Source organism: Epinephelus lanceolatus, chromosome 15, assembly GCF_041903045.1.
Source record: "Epinephelus lanceolatus isolate andai-2023 chromosome 15, ASM4190304v1, whole genome shotgun sequence".
NCBI classification, from domain to species: domain Eukaryota; kingdom Metazoa; phylum Chordata; class Actinopteri; order Perciformes; family Serranidae; genus Epinephelus; species Epinephelus lanceolatus.
Window position 1 is genome coordinate 36,370,005 of NC_135748.1, and position 19,156 is coordinate 36,389,160.

At 40.6% G+C, this 19,156-nt stretch overlaps 1 protein-coding gene across 1 annotated transcript in view; it reads right to left on the reverse strand.

Annotated features, from left to right (window-relative positions):
* galnt16 (UDP-N-acetyl-alpha-D-galactosamine:polypeptide N-acetylgalactosaminyltransferase 16) overlaps window positions 1–19,156 on the reverse strand; it is a 66,203-nt gene that overhangs the window by 36,540 nt on the left and 10,507 nt on the right. The window contains exons 2-5 of the mRNA XM_033643021.2: window positions 12,424–12,605; window positions 9,517–9,615; window positions 9,358–9,425; window positions 2,151–2,216 (exon numbers count right to left, since the gene is read on the reverse strand). Of these exons, the coding sequence (XP_033498912.1) occupies window positions 2,151–2,216; window positions 9,358–9,425; window positions 9,517–9,615; window positions 12,424–12,605 (415 nt within the window). The remainder of the gene's footprint in view (window positions 1–2,150; window positions 2,217–9,357; window positions 9,426–9,516; window positions 9,616–12,423; window positions 12,606–19,156) is intronic.

Sequence of the window (19,156 nt, forward strand, 5' to 3'; positions counted from 1 at the left end):
AGCTGCATAAAGTAGGAGTAAAATCTTAAAAATCAATTCTTAAAATAACAAGCACAGTTCTTTTGTACGTGTATTGATTACATCTCTGTATTTCTTGGGTCATCCAGTTTAAAACACGACTGATTATTGTATATTTTCACCGAACAAAAGCTAACAGAAGGATTCAAAAAATTCTGACATCATGACATGGATTTGGAGGCAACTTTTAAGTAAACCTGAGCTCGCTCCGGCTCGTGTACCTCGGATGCCTGTTGAGAACTGTTGGCCTAAATTCAATATGCTTATGTTTTGTCAGCATGTGGTTCGTAAGCCCAAACAAAGTCTTCAGTCTGCACAGAGAGAGAGAGCAGCAACACAGGCAGAAACCTGAGTAAGAAGGATTATCGTTAAGACGTCCACACCAATCAGCAACACTCGTTCTTTTGGCTTCTAGTTTGGCTGAACTCTCTTGTTTTGTGGTTCGAGGATTTAATCTAATTCAGGGATTAATTGAATTCAATTCAGGTGAAATGATACGCATGATGAAACAAACAGTGCTTTTACATTTTTCAACAGTTTTTTTTACACTCTGGTTTTTAATGCAGGGATGAAATAGAAAACACTTTCTTGGAGTTGATATCCAAATACATTTCTCAGGTCAGGTTTATACACATGTCCACAGAAAGTGACAGGTGCACAAAGAACATCTGGTTCTTTAGTGCTGATTGAGGCTCTGTAAAGGCTAATCCGTCTAGCTTAGTGATGTTTTTGTTACTGTCTGTTTTAGAGTCATCTTGTATGAACCATTTTATTAGAGGCCAAGCTATCTTTTTGGCTTGATTTCTTCTTTATTAGCTTCTTTATATTTGTACAAGACATTCTTCTGTCTAATCCTGTGTCCCCTTTTACTTGTTTAGAGACAGATTTAATGAGACAGTGTTTTCAAGCTCATCTGTATATTATATATTTCTATCTGTGTATGACAGTCTCCCTCTTCTATTACTATGTGCATTTTAGCCAATATATAGTCTATTTTTGTATAGTTACATTATGGATATATGGTGTACTATGATACTTGACTGTAGATGTAGCTCTGCAGTGGGACCTGATTGAGCTACGTAGGACATTGAATCTTTGTAAGATGGTCTCTCCCATTGTCTTGTAAGATAACCTGCTTAAGGTCTCGGTGCCAAAATGTTCTCGATCCCAATAAATGTCCTATTATTGTAAGTGTAGCAGACAGTGTGCAGGAGTTCTTTGTTCTATGACTGGTAGATGGCGCGTTTTGCAGATTCATTAGCCCCTTTTCCACCGCATTTACCCAGGATTTTGAAAAGCCTCGGCGCGTTTCCACTGATATTACCCGGGGAAAAAACTTTCCCTCAACCCCAAACATTCCCTGAAAAAAGAACCTGGGGGGGTAGGACTTTTCAGATAACCCGGAAATCTTGGGGGGCGTGGCTGTGTGCCGAAGAACACTGCGGTGGAAACAGGTAAATAATCTGCTGGTAATAAAAGTTCCTGGAAATGTTGGTGGAAAAGTGGCTATAGTGTGGCAGTGGCTGATGCCGGTATGTTGTATCAATCTGTGTCCCCTCTCTAAATTTGTAGGCTGTCGTAGGTCTGTGAACGCAGCACAGGCGAGTTCTTCATGAGTTCATTTTTCTTCCTCAGCAGTTACTTGGTGAGTGTGCATCTTAAGGCGGATAATTACTCAGTCTATCAGATCAGAGCTAATCAGATCAGATTGATGGATGGGAGGAGCAGCTACTGCAGAGAAAGGTGTACGCAAACTTTTCGACCTGGCACAATGAAAGTTTAAGGGTGCTTTCACACTTGCCTTGTTTGGTTTGGCTCAATCAAACTCAAACTTGTTTGCCCCCTAAGTGCATGTCATTTGGGCAGGTGTGAACACAGCAATCACACTCACACACCGTCTTGAAGAGGTGGTCTCAGTGCGGTTACAAATGAACTCTGGTGCAGTTCGTTGGTGGTGAGAACGTGTTCTGACCTCGATCTGAACCAACTGCAGTCACATTTCCTTGCCTTCCATAAAGCAGTGTGAGATTTTAGAGAGTTTAAGATACTATGAAAAACCATTATGATGTTGGACCAGTCTCTTTTCCATGCAGCCAATTTGCCCCACCTCCCCCCCGTCCCCCCACACTCACCCTCTCTCCTGCCGTTCCTCAGGCAGCGCACTTTGGGAATCTGAGAGAGCAGCTGGCAGTCCTCAGCTGGAGGAGGGGAGCAGAGGAGATGGGATGTTATGGTGGAAGCAGAACACACACAGTGAAACACATACCTCCTCATCGCCTTGTATCACACTCTGTCACTCACAAATTCGCCACAGGGCCACACATATGTGAATTTAGGGCACTTAAACACACATAAACACGGTGACGCTAGGAGATGGTTACACAGAAACACACTCTGTAAAAGCCACTCACACCACAGTATACATCCATTACAGCTCCATCACAGTCCTGCAAATAATGAGAAACACATCAAGGCAAAAAGCAGTCCAGAGTGACTGAGTGCTCGAACAAAAGGGCTTCATTTCACTGGATAATTAAATTCAAAATCCTTTTTCCATAAACAAATCCAGCGAGCAGCTCATTCCCATCGTCCACTCCCTTTTTCTACATGAGCGATCTCTGGCGCAGACCCTTCTGCTGATGCGCAGGGATGGACATCATTACAAACAAAACACAAACACAGGTAAACACACACACAAACACATCCTTGAGAGGATTAGCATTAGCCGCAGAGAGTGAGTCTGACCTTGCTGAGGGATTGTGGGTAGATCAAGCAGAGACCCCCAACACCTCCCTCCCCTCCCCAGCAGTGATACAGCCGTATGCTGGCAGAAACAAGCATGACAAGTTGTAATCCTCCGTGATTAAATTTGCTGTGTGTACAAACCTGTTTGTTTGCATTTCAGCTGTGTTATCACAGGGGACGAGTGTGTGAGCGCAGGAGCGTATTAGTGCTGTAGTGGTGCTCAGAAGGAGAGGGGACAGCTGGTGTGTGTGTGCGTGTGGAGTGAAGAGGAGGGGGGCTTTAAGCACTCAGGGAAGAAGAGCAGAAAGTCATAGATCACACCCACTGAGCAGATGTTGTATACTTGTAGCCAGATTGCGTATGTGTGTGTGTGTGTGTGTGCTCTTGCATGCATTATACAGTTACATGCACACGACTGTACACTGTGCGCTGCTTTTACCCATGTCTCAAATATGAAATGTGTTCACACAGGACAAATAGCTAAATGAAGTATAATTTCAAAGACCAGACTCCATATGAAAATGTACAGATTTATCTTTTATATATCGTTCATTAATCATAATTGAGGTAAAATGTTCAATTTATTGTGATACTGATTTGAGGTCTTACTGCCCAGCCTCAGCACAATGGAAATAAAAGAGCCTCTCCCTGCTGATGAAAACTAAAAAACGGCAAGAAACAAATAAAGTAACAAAAACATGAGGAAATCTAATTTTTTAAACAAGCTGTTGGAGTGTAACTGGGGTAATTCGTGCTACGCTGTGCATGATTTTCTGTCAGTGCGGCAGAGTAAAAGCCGTTCTTTTCTTGTACGCTAACAGCCAAAATAGTGCACATTAACACCAGCACGTAGAGTTTACTGCAGTGTATTCTTGTCTCGTCACTATTGGAGTCACATGCTGTCGTCTGGACTCACAGTAAAGATCACTGTCCTTAACTGAGGACGGTGTCCTGATGATTAGGGCGAGACTTAATAGGATTACACTCAGGCAGGATGATCGTTCCCCTGCCTGCTGACCGACATCCCCCACCACTATCTCCTTCACCGTCTGTCTGCCGGGTCACATCTACTGACCAATCAGGCCACACTCTCACTGCCTGTCGGACTCCCTGACTTACACACTCTAACTGTTCTGTTGTGTCTTGCAAGCTTTTTGTGATTATACATGATTATTCTTAATAAGAGGGAAACAGAAAAGAAATCTATTACAAAATTTATTGTGTTAAGGTTGTTCAGAAAATATGTTTGTTTTTGTAATTTGAGTGAACTGATGCTATTAGTCTGTCAACACTAAGATGTACTGGATGTTCCTTGTCAGCTTGAGTGTCTGTGATTGTTGCTCACACAGAGGAACACTTTTAAACTGTTAAAAACTGAAAGATAGAAGCTGCAATTAGGAAACACACTTGTGACTCTGTGTGTTACCAAGGTGACAAAAACAAGGACCCTTGTGTAAGTGAGATCAGTACTTTACAGTAAAAACAAGCCACATTAAAAATCTGACTTTCAAATGAGTCATTTAGAATTAAATGTTGTAGAAGTAACATTTGTTTACAGATTAAAGGGCCGTACACATGCTGCATTTTTTGCACCCTCAAATTCATTGTTTTCAATGAGGACATACGGCAGGTGCGCTCAAACGCCAGAGCAACACCGTAGCGGCACGCACGCATTCCCGAGTTCAACTTTTGGAACACAGCAACGCGCAATGCATGTCATGTGACAACTAACCAATCACAGCCGACAGATATCTTTCCCTTCTTCTGTAAATATTCAATCTGATAAATACAGAAAAGTTATTTTAGTGCAGAGCTACCCAGAGCTTTACATCTGTCCCATGGACGAGAGGCGCACACACTTATAAACAGCACCTGAAAGAAGATCAGCTCTGCACTCAGGATTTCAGGTAAATAGGCTACGAAACAGTACTTGTTAAGGCTGATTAGCAACCTCACCGCTGTTCTCTTGAATGCTGCCACAAAAAAGGCACCCAGTACCTGACTTTGTGTTTTCCAAGCAGTTAAAGACATGGCATGTGTACCAGGTGTCAATCAATCAATCAATCAGTTTTATTTATAAAGCTCAATATCACAAATCACAATTTGCCTCACAGGGCTTTACAGCATACGACATCCCTCTGTCCTTTGGACCCTCACAGCGGATAAGGAAAAACTCCCCCCAAAAAAAGGAACCTTTAACGGGGAAAAAAAAACAGTAGAAACCTCAGGAAGAGCAACTGAGGAGGGATCCCTCTTCCAGGACGGACAGACATGCAATAGATGTCGTACAGAACAGATCAACATAATAAATTAACAGTAATCCGTATGACACAATGAGACAGAGAGAGAGAGAGAGAGAGAGAGAGAGAGAGAGAGAGAGATGCAGGTAATGACAGTAGCTTACAACAACATTGTTGAAAGTAATAATATTATAATTAATAATAATATATTAATATCTGATAGTATACATGTGTGACAATAATCATATGTGTATAATAACAGTAGAAGTATGACTAATGATAACAGCAGCAGCAGGAGGTATCTGGCAGGACCACGGCAGCAGCACAACCACACACGTCACACTATCCAGGCACCAGGTGTGAGAATCCATTTTTATTTAAACCTAAATCTCTCATCCAGCATACCATGTTGTATTTCTCAAATTATTTTAGGTCTTTTTCTTCTTCATCAGAGCAGTATCTGATGTTATTTTTGTATCTTTACATATCCAATCCATTGACAAATCATGTGACTTAAAAATCATTATACGAATGTTTGGTTTTATCTTACCCATGTATTCTGGCTCTGTCCTGAAATTGTAGTTTTGGGTAAATGCTCATATAGTTAGCATCAAAATTTTGGGCTATGATCATGTATGGTATTTATTTTACATTTACATTTTAAGGGTGTTAAGAGAAGACGGATAGCAACTGAAAATTTTGTTGGCAGCCTGTAAAGGGGTCATCATGAAGAGATGGTACAAGGCAGAACCACTAACCCAAGATGACTGGCTGAAAATTGTGAATGAAATATATAATATGAAACTCAGGATAAAGATGAAAGAGGAGCGATGGTGAGAGAAATGGGAGAAATGGACAATGTTTGCATGTCAACGACAAGATGAGAGATTGAGTCACAGGGCAATCCAGACCTTTTTATGTATTCATTTACTTATTTTTGTTTGTTTGTGTTTTGTTTTTTTCTCCTTTTTCCGCATTTTTATAACATTTTGTAAAAACAACAAAACTAGAGGGTTAGAAAAGAATGTTTGGTTTACGGAGTAATTTGTAAGAACAACCCAACAAACCCATTTACCAGAAAAAATGTTGGCCTTGTGCTGAACAGTATTGTTTCTGCAAACCACTGACACGTTACACTTGTATGTTATTATGTAGCGGATACACTGAAACTTTATGTTTCAACAACACTGCGGTGAGTGTGTGGTTAAGCTTGGGCACAAAATCCACTTAGTTATGGTTAGAAGAAGGTCATGTTTGGGCTTAAAATACTCCGTTTTGGGGCGGCAGGTTAACCCTGCAGGAAAAGCAACGATGTCTCTGTCAAAAAACAACAGTCGTTTGTGGCACTATCCCATTTGAAGGGTCTCTACAAAACAACCACATTCGGAGCCCAAAAAGCTGAATGGAATCACAGCAATGACTCACAAGAAAACAACCAGTTTTGTTGTGTGTTGGTCTTGAACAGCTGTCTGCAATAGTCAGCAGTGTGGCTGACGTTTCCCCCAGGTGACACACCATCCACCATCCCCTCAGCTCAAATATTATGTCACTTTTGAGATGTTGATATGAGACGTATGAAATGTGGAAATGTAAATCATTTGTGGTTTGCAAAAACATCCAACACCAACATTTTCTTCTAGTGACAGGGCTGAAAACAAAAGACAACACCCTAATAAAGGCAGAATAGTCAGAATGGTTTGAGATGTAAAGCCTGGTCTGTGGGAGCAGAGCTCACACCTCACTGTGTGTGCAGTCTCAAAGAAAAACATCAGTAATGACCGGCCTCCCGCCTTCAAACCGCAACTTAAACAGCAGTTTTATTTGACTTTTCTTAGCAGGGATTACTTTGACTTTAAATAAAACACAGCATTAGAAAGTGGCAACACGAGGAGACCGCAGAGGAGAGCTGGAGGAGACGGAACAGTCGGCTAATGGGAGGCTTATTTTGTTCACAGTCAGACTGAGTCAAAACTAAAAGCCACAAACTGGAACCAAAGTCTGCTTCAAACTGTTTCATGTGATAATGAATGCTAAAAAATTGACATCCAAAACAGGGATGAGGTTAAAAGGACAGGAAACAGACAGCCATGTTGGCTCTAGCGCCGTGAGTTCAACGTGTGTGTGTGTGTGTGTGTGTGCAGGTGAACCGGCTGCAGCAGAAGGACATAAACAAGGCATTAGTGAGCTAATAGAGCTCTCACTGCTACTGCCGCTGAGACACTGCTGTTAAGATGTCTGGCCAGCCCTGACACCTCCGAGTGTGTCTCCATGGGTGTGTGTGTGTGTGTGTGCATTTAGCGTGTGTGTGTCAGTGGCTGAGTACACAGTGAATGTAGGTCACTATGCTGTTCCCACAGACAGAAGATGCATGTGGTGGTAATTACAGAAAGCGCTGTGGACAGTGTAAAGCATGAGCTCATGTAAGTCTTGACAAAGGGGGATAATTACCGAAAATGTGGTTATCCTCTAATTCCACAGTTATGGTCAGCTACATAAAAACACACCCCGCACATTACGGTGCTATTAACTGATTTGTGTTCTAAATGTCAAGGTCAATTAAACCACTTATTTGCTTTGTACATAAAACCTAAGCAGCATCTCATGGTGGTGGCAGCTCCAGCTCATTTCTGCTGTCGCTGTGTTGCTGGTGTGTTTTCATCCCTCAGCAGCATCACTGATCAGTTACATAACGAGTGAGCAAATCCTCAGGATGCTCTCACCTCCCGATTCAGTTTCTGTGGTATCAGACATCAGTGTGACACATCTTCAAAGCCACCCCTGTCTCCTGACATTATACTCCTCGCCCCACATTCTCCTTTCATTTGGCCTTCTCGTATGCTGGAACATTCCTTTCATATTTACATCACACATATTCAAGACAAAATGAAAAGAGTTGAACACCTGGCACCCACGGTGTTAATCCAGATGTGAGAAATACAGCAGTTCATATCATGGATGTATAGAGAGGACTGTATATAGTGTTGGAGATGTGGCCTGGTTTATTCCTGTGAAAGTTGCTAAGCGGTGCAAGAAGCCAAAAAGCTTCGACTTCCTCTGTATAAAATTACCTGAATCTTCCGTATCATTGCGCCCATAGAGGAAGCGCACTACGGACTTTCATGAGCCGAGCGGCTAACCTCAAGTAACTAACTAACTTGAATGGGAATAAAATGATTTAATCATGCAGCTCTTCTAGACTTTTGAAATCCTGAGAGTGAAACAAGTCATTTTGCAGGGTTGTGACACTCAAAACATGTATCTACTCATTTACAGATATGTCTTTGACAATGTAAGACTATGGGAAAAAGTCTCGAAAGTTGTAATTTCACTGGCCACAATGTCAAACTGGCGTCAAAGCCCAGTGCTGTTCCTCAAGGCCTAGTCCAAATTTCCTTCGTATACCCATTTCTTTGATAAGCCATATGAATTAATTTTTTTCACATTTAATGTATTAATTTTCTAACCTATTTTGTTATACTTTGTGGAAATGTATCTTTATTAAGGTAAATAGTAATTAATACTGTTTTAAAACCTTCGCCAAACTTGGGGCCTGGAAGTGTGATTTATTTTTTGTCTTGCCCTACCCATTTTTTGTAATTATTCTTTATATATCACTATTCATTTTAATGTGTTTATTTTTTCAAATTTTATTTTGTTATTTTGATTATTTTTTGGAGGACTGGGACTGGTGCTGTACCCCCTCTTGTACGGATCTCTATTACCCCGTTTGTATTGTATTTTAATTTTTGTTTGTCAAGACTGAATGTCTCATTTGATGTGTAGAACTGTCATGTACCAACCTAACCAAACTCAATAAAAATTTGAATAATAATAATTATAATAACTTGGATTTATATAGAGCCTTTCAAGGTACTCAAGGCCACTTTACAAAGTAGGAAAAACAAAATAAATAAATTCCAAACAATGTTTAATTTAACTATAAATAGTAAAATTTCAAGATATCACATATAAAAAATCTGAATGAGCCCAACACCTGCAATAACAAACAAGCCTCAGAGACAACACTGACATACAGTATGACCAGCTTTCAATTTGATTTATCTTCAGCCAGTTTGAAACATTTTGAAAATGACTCCAGATTTGTCTCCAAATACTTCCACCTAAGGAAATGCAACGTTTAAGTTGTGGACACAAATGGGTGTAAAAATACAGAATTTAGCCACTTTAAAGAGTTTAAAAAATATCTAAATCAGCCATACAAGAAACTACTATGTAATTTGTGCTGTAAACTCCACCAATTCCCAGAGACACAGAACACTAAACCTCAGTGTGCACAGTGGCAGCTACACCATTCACCACAGCTTTCACCAGCAATAACAAAACAGAAACTCACGGTCAGAGCTGAAGTCATCGATCAAGATTATTTCTTGAATCAGAGATGGAGGACTTCTCATCAGGACACTAAGAGGGACAAAGGAGAGATGAGATCAGAAAACACTTGTCATTGTCATTGCTCCTGACTAATCGAGCCATTTGCGTTCGACCTCATTACCTTTTGATGGTGCGAAGGAGAGTGGAGCGAGCCTCATTGTGGAAAGTGATGATGATACTCGTGGAGGAAAGGTCTGTGTCATAGTTCAGAGACGCACACCTGCAGAGAGGAGAGTTTATCACATTCATCATCACACAGAAAGAGCAAGTTTGACTTCTGTCTCTTCAAAAATCACATGTACGGTACAAACACGCTGGGCAGCTGTGATTAGCCGCGGAGCCCTGCGGTGGAGTCGCCTCAGCATTGTTGCCTTAGTGACATGGAAATATATGGTTGCCAGGCAACAATTGCACAGATTTCTGGCCTTCTGCTTTAATCTGCTACCTGTTGCTGGGAGCTTTAAGACCAGGTCGGGAGACATGGAGATGAATTCATTACACACCACTGAATCTGTTGTTGTAAAACATTTCACTGCAACAAAATAATAATATAAGTGTTCCTTTGTTTCTCGCCCTCGAGTAAAGAAGAAAACATAAGGCTACAAAAAATATACACATCTATTTTATTTTGATTATGAGTAACTTATATTTGTTCTTGTTATTTTATTTCTCAACCTACCCAGTCTGTTTAAATAAATACAGTTCACATTAGTCAGCGACAGTATAAATGAAGTCTCTTAATCTTTCATATGTGAGTTTTCAAATGCAATAAGAAACTGCTGATCCAAAAGCCAAAGAGGCTAAATATTCTGATACAGGTGCATCTGAATTGTTTTCTACGGAAAGAGGAACAGTCTCAAAAATCATGACAATATTGTGCCAAACAGACAAACTGCATCAACAGAGAGGAACACGTTAAAGCCAACCAACAAAGGCCCTGTCCTGGGTGACTTAGCTGTAAGTGGACAGCTCTAATGCACCTGATGTGTTCTCAATGCGTCTTGAAATCCAACTGCTTTGCAGGCTGCATGTGTCCGCATGCTTTCCGCAGTGTGCACTGAGGGTGTGCCCATCCATCGATCTGGACTGATACATCGATTCAGTGATCAACGATCTAGTATCATCGATGCAAAGTGAAAACATCGATTTATATCATCATCTCTAGGATTTTATTTTGAGTCACCATCACACAGCAGCAGGTAGATGGCAAGCAGCTGAGACAAAGACGATGAGGATAATGTTATTTACTCGGGAATAAGTCAGCAGCGTGGAAATATTTTCAATTTCGAAAAAATGGGTCAGCAGACAAAGCAAATGCTGTTATGAAACGTAGATGTAATGTAGATGAAACATGACGAAACATTACCTGCCGCGATGGGCATCTCATTCTGCTAACTTCTCACTACAGTAACATTAGCTGCTCTGTGTCAACAACGTTCGGCTGAAAAAATGTGCATGCAGGCTGAAATTCAACCGAGCTGTTCTGTCGGGAAATGCAGCAACTTAAACCAACAGTGAGTAAGAAAAAGTAAATAATGAAATGTCATTTGTTAAGTTATGAATGAATAGAAGTCCGCTAGCCCCGAGGCTAATTTATGCAACAGAACCATGCTTAAGCTAATAACGTGTGACAAGCCAAAAACAACTGACATGTCTGTGAACCTTGAGAGTTGACAGTTATCCAACTGAATTTTATACTTCCGTTAAATTATGTTTCTGTTAATCCATGTTTTATGGCTGCTGGGAGAAGTTTGCCTCAAGTACTTTAAACCAGATAGACCTGACGTTTTAGGAAACAGATGATGGCTTGAGCTCAAATGAAAAGATTTCTTACCGAAAGAACTTTCTTGCTGGAACCCCTGAAGGTTGACTTATTCCAAGTGCTGTGTAATATGTGTTAGTGAAGTCAGTATAAAGTAAACTTAACTGCACTAAAGTGGTTACAATTATTTATGAGTTGTTATATCTTTTACCTCCAAAAGCAAAAAAGAAAGGGGTTGGCAGCTTCCTCTGTATTCAGCTGTGTTAAATGGGCAGATAATACCGTCTCGTATCAATTGCAAACCCCTGAATCGCACCGAATCGAAATCGTATCATGGCAGACTTTATAACGTAGGCAAATATCGTATCGTTGTCCAAAGAATATATATGATATTGTATTGTGATGAAACTGGTGATTTAAACCCCTAGTGTGCACGCCTATGTGTCCTGGGCCACCCTGAAAGACCTCCTAATGTCTGAACTTATCCAACTCCCCACTGGATATCAATTATCTCTTGGTGCTGCACAGGTAAGACTCAGCGCTGAAGGACCGTCTCTAGAGCCGCTCTCCTCCCTGTAGGTGAGTTTAATGTCTGCCCGGTTGGCACAAGCTTCCCCAGCAGCAGCAGAAGCAGCTGTTAAACAGTCCCAGCAATCTCACACCAACAGTGAAACAAGTTGACTCTGTTGTTAACTCTGTTAATAATCGTCTCCATGTGATGCTAATAGTGTCACCATGTGTGTGCGGGCAGACTCTTACCAAATGTACCCACGAAGCACTGCAGGGTGCACTTGTCTCATGATAAACAGATACAGAGAAAGACGGAGCGGGGCAAGAAGGGGGGCTAAGCAAATCAATTACCTGTGCACAGCTCCACAGTGAAATAAGGTACACCACAACGCATGTGGTCTCTGCCAACAGACATGATGTAGGCGTGTATTTGCATATAGAGCCGGCCAGGTGTGAACAGAGACGTAGAGCTGCAACTGCATTACGACATATTTTCTCAACATGTGGCGAGGAACTCAACTCATCGTACAGTGTTTGAAACTGAGAGAAGCAGATCCTTCAACATCTACGGTTGCTGACCCCTGGCCTGGAGTACACACAACAGTGAGGTCAACTACCTTTAAGTGTACAAGACAGATTTATTCCAAACAACTCCAAATCCATGTGCAGCTCAAGCAAAATTAGTCCTCAGTCTATTTGTGCAGATCAAAGCAGACGGACAGACAGTACCTGGGCGGAGGCATTAACCCTGCTCACCTGTAGTGTCGGGTGTCTCTGATGGCTCGCTCACTGCCCAGGCGGTCGCTCTCCTGCAGGTTAAATGCATGATCTCTATACGGGTCGTCCCCTGGCTTCAGCTGCTTCCCCGCCAGATAGGCCTTCTCATCGAAGCCGCCCAGCAGCTGGCCCTGCTGCTCTGCCCGCGGCGGCTGGGTCACCTGCGGGGGACATAACAAGATGTTTACATATTCACATCAGCCAGAACAACAAGGTACTAACATCTAAACAGTGTCTCAGCAGAAACAAACTACAAAAAGTCAGGTCAAGTAAAGAATAAATTATTAAAAATTAAAAATGTCACCTCATTTAAATGTCAAACAAAAACAACTTTACTCCCTGTCGCTCATGTAAACACACAGAAGTGCAAACAGCAGTTTAAGTTGTTTTTGGTGTCAACATTCCACTCCTTCACTGTCAACACACTATTCTGCTGCCACATCTATTATTACCATGAAATGGCTGCATGCCACATGCAACATAATCATAAAGGGAAGGTTGTTTTTTAACTGTCTGTCTTAATTAGTCGCTCAGAAAACAAAACAGCACTTCATTTTGAAAATTTCCCTCTTGGCTCTGAATACATTTCACAGACTTTCAGGTCAAAAATCTTTCTTAGCAAAGACCAATTAAACGTTTAACGGAGGCAGGGACAAAAATATTGATCAGATATGATGGCTTATATAGTATTTTTTATTAGGACTGCATCTAACGCATATTTTATTTTCACCAGTGATGAATCTTCTCTTTTTTTATTTTTTAAATTAAATGTTTGATTGACAAAATTCTGTGAAAAGTCCATCAGCTTTTCCAAGAGCTCAAGGTTCAAATTTCTTTAGTTGTTTGGTGAACAATCCAATATCTAATGATACTAGACATTGGGTTGAAAGACGTGAAAAATGCTAGGAAGTTTTTTGTGTCTGTCAAACTGCTAAATCTGAAACGATTCATTCAAGGGAAAATTAATCTTAAAACTATTTTGATAATTGATTACAAGCAAAAACATTGAACATTCTCCAGTTCTAGCTTCCCCATTCTCGGAACCCATCGGCTGTATTCGGTGTCTGACTTCTGGCAGACGGCGATACAGCCTCTGGGGGTAGAACCCCAATTTTTTGGCATTCCGGTTTGATTTGGGCGGAGGAGGTGAATTTCCGTTTCCAACTTCCATTTATATATAAACAAATATGCTGAAACATTGCGATGGATTCAGAGTTTGTAGTGACGGCAATTATGTTCCACCTCGTTAGTTCACCGCACGGACTGTTTAACCTGGCAACAACTGCAGCCGGCTCAAACGTGATTGATCAATATCACGCGGACTACAAACAGCCTAGCACTGGAAACCAGGGCTCTTCCGCTCTTCTTCCGGAGGCAAGATCTCCGGGGTTTGCCTACAGACTCTACATTCACTGAATGTAGAGTCTGTATATAGAGACTATAGCTTCCCAAACAGGAAATTTAGTTGCGCTTCATTGTTTTATATCAGTGTAAATTGAATATCTTTAAATTTTGGACTTTTGGTTGGACCAAACAAGAAGTGAAGACGTCACCTTGTTGGCATTGTACGTTTCTGCAAATCACGGATATGTTACATTTGTAGGGCAGCCCCCTAATAGTCAACCAAACGTTAGTCGACCAGAAAGGTCACTGGTTGGCAAGATTTCATTGGTCACTTAGTCGCAGAAAAACAAACAAACAAAAAAAAAACGTATGACTGGACCATGTGGGAATTTAATTTGAAAGGACAGACACAGGAAGTGTCCATGCTCAGCAGTCAGACAGGAGTCAGGTTAATTTCCAGGGCTGGTACCTGCGGTTATTCCACAGGCTAGTTAATAACATGTCGGGCAGGAAATCCAAAGTGTGGTATCATTTTGAGAAGGTGAAGGACGAACCCAAGGTGATATGTAAACTCATCTTCATTGGTCGACTACAAACATGACGTATCATCTGAAACATGGAAGTAGCTACATGCCCATTAGCCCACAGCGTCATTAACAGGCGGCTCGCTCAGTGTGTGACGTGCACTTGTAGATAAAATATAGGCCTATATTAATGAAGGTTCATTAGTACAGTTTTATATTTCTCTGTAATGTAGCACAGTGTTAACAATGTTACTGATACTATTCTTTCTCACACCTTCAACTCAAACCACCAAAATATATCATTTAATCATCAAATTAATATCGTAAACATGCAGGCGACTAGTCGACTATTGGACCTAAATGATTACTATTGGTCGACTAGGAAAATTACATTGGCACATTATTATACAGCAGATACACTGAAATGTTACAGGTCAATAATGCTGTGTGTGGTTAGGTTTAGACACAAAAACCACTTGGCCATGGTCAGGAAAACATGTTATGGCTTAAAATAATAAAATAATAATAAAGCAGCAATATCTCAGTTAAACACAACCGCTTTTCATGGCACTATCCACGCTGGAAACACATCAACAGGTCACCACAATACACCCACGTTTGTTGCCTCAAAATGATGGGTTGCTAAATCACATATATTTTTTTTTTGTTTATTGGTCTTCATCAGTTGTCTGCAGTTTAGGTGTCACACCATCCACCATCCCCTCCACCTTTTGATGATGAAGTCAGCTCATATACCACATCACAATGACAATAATTATTAGCTGAAACCAACAAACAGCTGTTTTTATGGTTAAAAAATGATATTGCATGCTCCACAAAGATATTTGCTTTAAACTGATGTAAGACAGTGGAACAAAACTGGTTAAATTCCTGCTGATCAACTAATGGTAAAAAGACTTAGCATTTTCCTGCCTTAGTGAACAAAGCCCTTTACAATTTGTGTCGCTCTTACACCCACTCACACACCATGGCTTTGCCACTGGGAGCAATTTAGGGCTCAATGTCTTGCTCAAGGACACTTTGACATGTGAAGACAAGGAGCAGCCTGGGAATCAAAAAAACAACCATGAGATTAACGAACAACTCACTCAGCCTCCTGAGCCTCGGCAGCCTGGATTAAAGTGTCCTACCTCTATATTCATGCAATGTCTGAAAAGTCTAAAAGCCGTGTACACCACCGCTCTGCTGTGCTGCTGCACTGTAATCCTGCTGCAACACTGCTCATCTGAGAATTAAACTGTGTTCTTCCATTGCACTCACGTTTAAGCCAGTCTGAGGAAAACTATCAGCCAAATGATTAAAATGTAAATGCTACTTTCTTATTCAGGTCACCGTGTCAGTGCTAACAGTGCAAAATGGGATATGCACTCATCAAAACAAAATACAGTCTATAAAATCCTCAGTAATTAATGGGTTTCCCCCGCAAGGAGCTTTAACACTGCCGAGTGGGAGGTAAAAACAGCCCGTGAATACATAAAAGCAGATGAGAGTGGCTGTCATCAAAGAGGCGCAACAGCAAGATGGACAGATGGGAGAATGGAAGGCGAAAAGAGAAAAATGAAATAGAAGGATGACGCTTTGTTCTGTGCCGCTTTATTAAAGGTCGGTGTAGCTGGAGGATTTATAAAAAGCTTCTGACCAGGTTCAGGTGAGAGTGACCTCATTTTCAGCCTCTCCCGGGGAGCAGCATGAACGTTTCAAGGATTCACACACAAACATGTCCGCAGTGCACCGCTACAGAGGAAGTACTATAGATGAACGATGATATTACTGTGTTATCTTCACAGACTACAGCTACCAAACAGCAGACAGGCAGTGCTAACATCCAGCAGGGCAACACAGTGGAGCATTTAGCAGCTAAACTGACAGACATTTTCCTCAGGAGTCATTGAAGTGCAAAACAGAGATAAAATAAAGTGAATATTAGACCTAAATTCATCCAATGGACAGAAACACAACTCCTAACGAATGCTAATGTTGTTCTGTGTCTGATGGATGCTTAAATAGCCTGTGGTGGAAAGTAACTAAGTGCATTTTCTTAATACTAAGATGTACTTAATACATCTTGAAGATCACAATGACACATTTCACTATTGGGAACATTTCTTTCATCATTTTATCACCATTCAAGTTAGTGGAGGGCTAAACTGGAAGTAGCTGACTCAGCTGGCGGAAGTCAAATGCTCAACCACAAAGTCTCTCGAGAGCTTGCTCCCTTGGCCCAGTGATGTGGAAGATTTGGGTAATTTTTCATGCAGGAAATGCAGGTCATGATTTCTGGAAAGAGACATTGCTGTTGAGTTTTTCAAATGTATTTTTTATTTATTTTTTTGCCACTTTGAGCATCACAAGCTGAGTGCCATCCAGTTCTGTTATATATGAGAGAAGGCAGACATCTCTACAGCTGATTTCTCCAACACTCAGCAACTCACACAAAAACTATCTAGACTGATAAATAGCACTATAAGAGGAAAAATATGTTTTTGATTTTGTGGTGAACGGTCCCTGTAAGTACAGGATCTGAGTACTCCTCCTTTAAGGCTGAAGACTTTTCTGTTTGCTGATGCCTTTTATTAAATCAAATATTTATTCATTCCTTACACTACACTGTAACTTTTATTCTTGTATTTTATACCTGTAACTTTCATCCCTGTATTTTACAGCTGTCTTGTATTCTTGTACTTATATCTGGCTATAAGCCTGTAAGTTTTATTCTTGTATTTTATACCTGTAAGTTTTATTCTTATATTTTATGCCTGGCTTTACACCTGTCAGTATCATTCTTGTATTTAATAGCTGTCTTGTATTTTTCAATTTTATACCTGGCTTTACACCTGTAACTTTTATGCTTGTATATTATATCTGTCTTAGTATATTTTAACTTTTTATATTGTATTCACTAATTCTTGCATGAATTGTTTTTAAATATCATTTTATAACGCGTTTGTTTTGCACCCTGTCAGCACTTTGGATTGCCTTGTTGCTAAAGTGTGCTATATAAATAAACTTGACTTTCCTTCCACCTGTGTAAATAGCTAATGTTAACTGTTCGCTAATGTTCCCAACATCAAAACACACACCGACAACAAATCTGTAAACTCTGGATAAAATTAAAATTGACATGGCTTGTAGCTGATAAACATTTACTGTCTATTGACGTGATGAGGAGGTTAAAGGACGCTTTTACTCACGAACGAAAAGGTCATTTTACCTCAGTGTAAGCAAATATAAAGCTAACGTTAGCTAGATACGCACATTGGCGCTTCAATCTGAGCGCCCAGAGACATGCTAAGAGCACATTAACACAAACGAACATACCTTGTTTCTTAAGTTAAACCATCCTACCGTAGTGACGTCGACCAATTTTTCACAGGAGGGTAGAAACCATGCATTTATCTTGTCAAAAGCATAACAAAATGTATGCTAATATCGTTTTTAGCTTACAGAGATAGCTTTCAATGAGCTAGCTTGACAACAGCATAGCAACAGTCTACCCACAATGCGAAGTCCTCTTAAAGGGACAGGCACACAGCTTTATTAGATTCTTTACAAAGGGTTACTGAAGCACATCATATTTCTCTTTGATGGTCTGGAATCTGATTTATCAACATGAATTAAAACATATCTTTTCACTTATGTCATATAATATAAAAATATATTTTATTATAAATATTATATATTACATATATATACCATACCAACGCGTTCCAGCTCCTCCTGGGGGATCCTGAGGCATTCCCAGGCCAGATGAGATATATAATCCCTTCAGTGGGTCTGCCCGGGGGCCTTTCACCAGTTGGATGTGCCCAGAACACCTCTAACAAGAGACACCCAGGAGGCATCCTAATCAGGTCCCCGAACCACCTCAACTGACCCCTTTAGATGCTAAGGCTGAGCCCAGATACCCTTCAGCTGCACTACTCATGAACAAGACCCTGAGATACTTGACCTCCTTCACTTAATATACATATATGGGTTTTTGGTGGATGCCTGAAATAAGGTCTGTGGCTAACACAAGCTTAAGAGACTTCAGTAAATACCCCACTCCTGAATTTTTTGAAGCCTTCAGGTGTTTAAAAAACAGCGGTTGCTAACAAGTGGCTGAATGAGACTACAGAATGTCACCGTGCTTGTGGTAGCGATGTTAAGTCATGTGTTCGTAGTGTACTTCATTTATAGCCTAACTTAAGCTTTTTACTTCTGGCGATTGCAATTATGTTTAAAAACTGTGAAGATTAATTTGCTGAACAAAATGTGTATCATAAACTTGTTTACCACAGAGCTTATTTCTGTAATAATCCAAAATCCAATTGATAAAATCACACTGGCTTTTGACGAGGCAACCAGGCAACTTTCACGTCAGCTTAAAAGAAACGTCATCCCTACAGCACTCTATAAACACTACTCTGTAAATAGCTGCTGATCTTAGGCACACTGCTGTGGAACAAAGTCTCTTTTTCCCAGCCCTGGCAGTCTTTCACATTCCATGTTCATGTTAGAAATCTGGTCAGACATTTGCTAAAATGGAGGTGCTCCCAAGCAGCAGATGTCAACACATTACCACGTCTGGTGTTGACAGGAGGTTAAAATACACAGTAAAATGTATTACTCCAGTGGTTTCATATTGTTCTTGTCATATTTCTTTCTATTTGTTTGCCTATTTCCTGAAATTCTTATTGTATTTTATGATAGGCCCACTGTATTTGATATCCACCTGTCAAGCACCTTGAGGTTCACGTATTTACTCACATACTCTCTGCTAACCGGGCAGCAACTGCTTATTCCACAACTTAAAGTCTGCGTTTTAAATATTAAAGTTACTG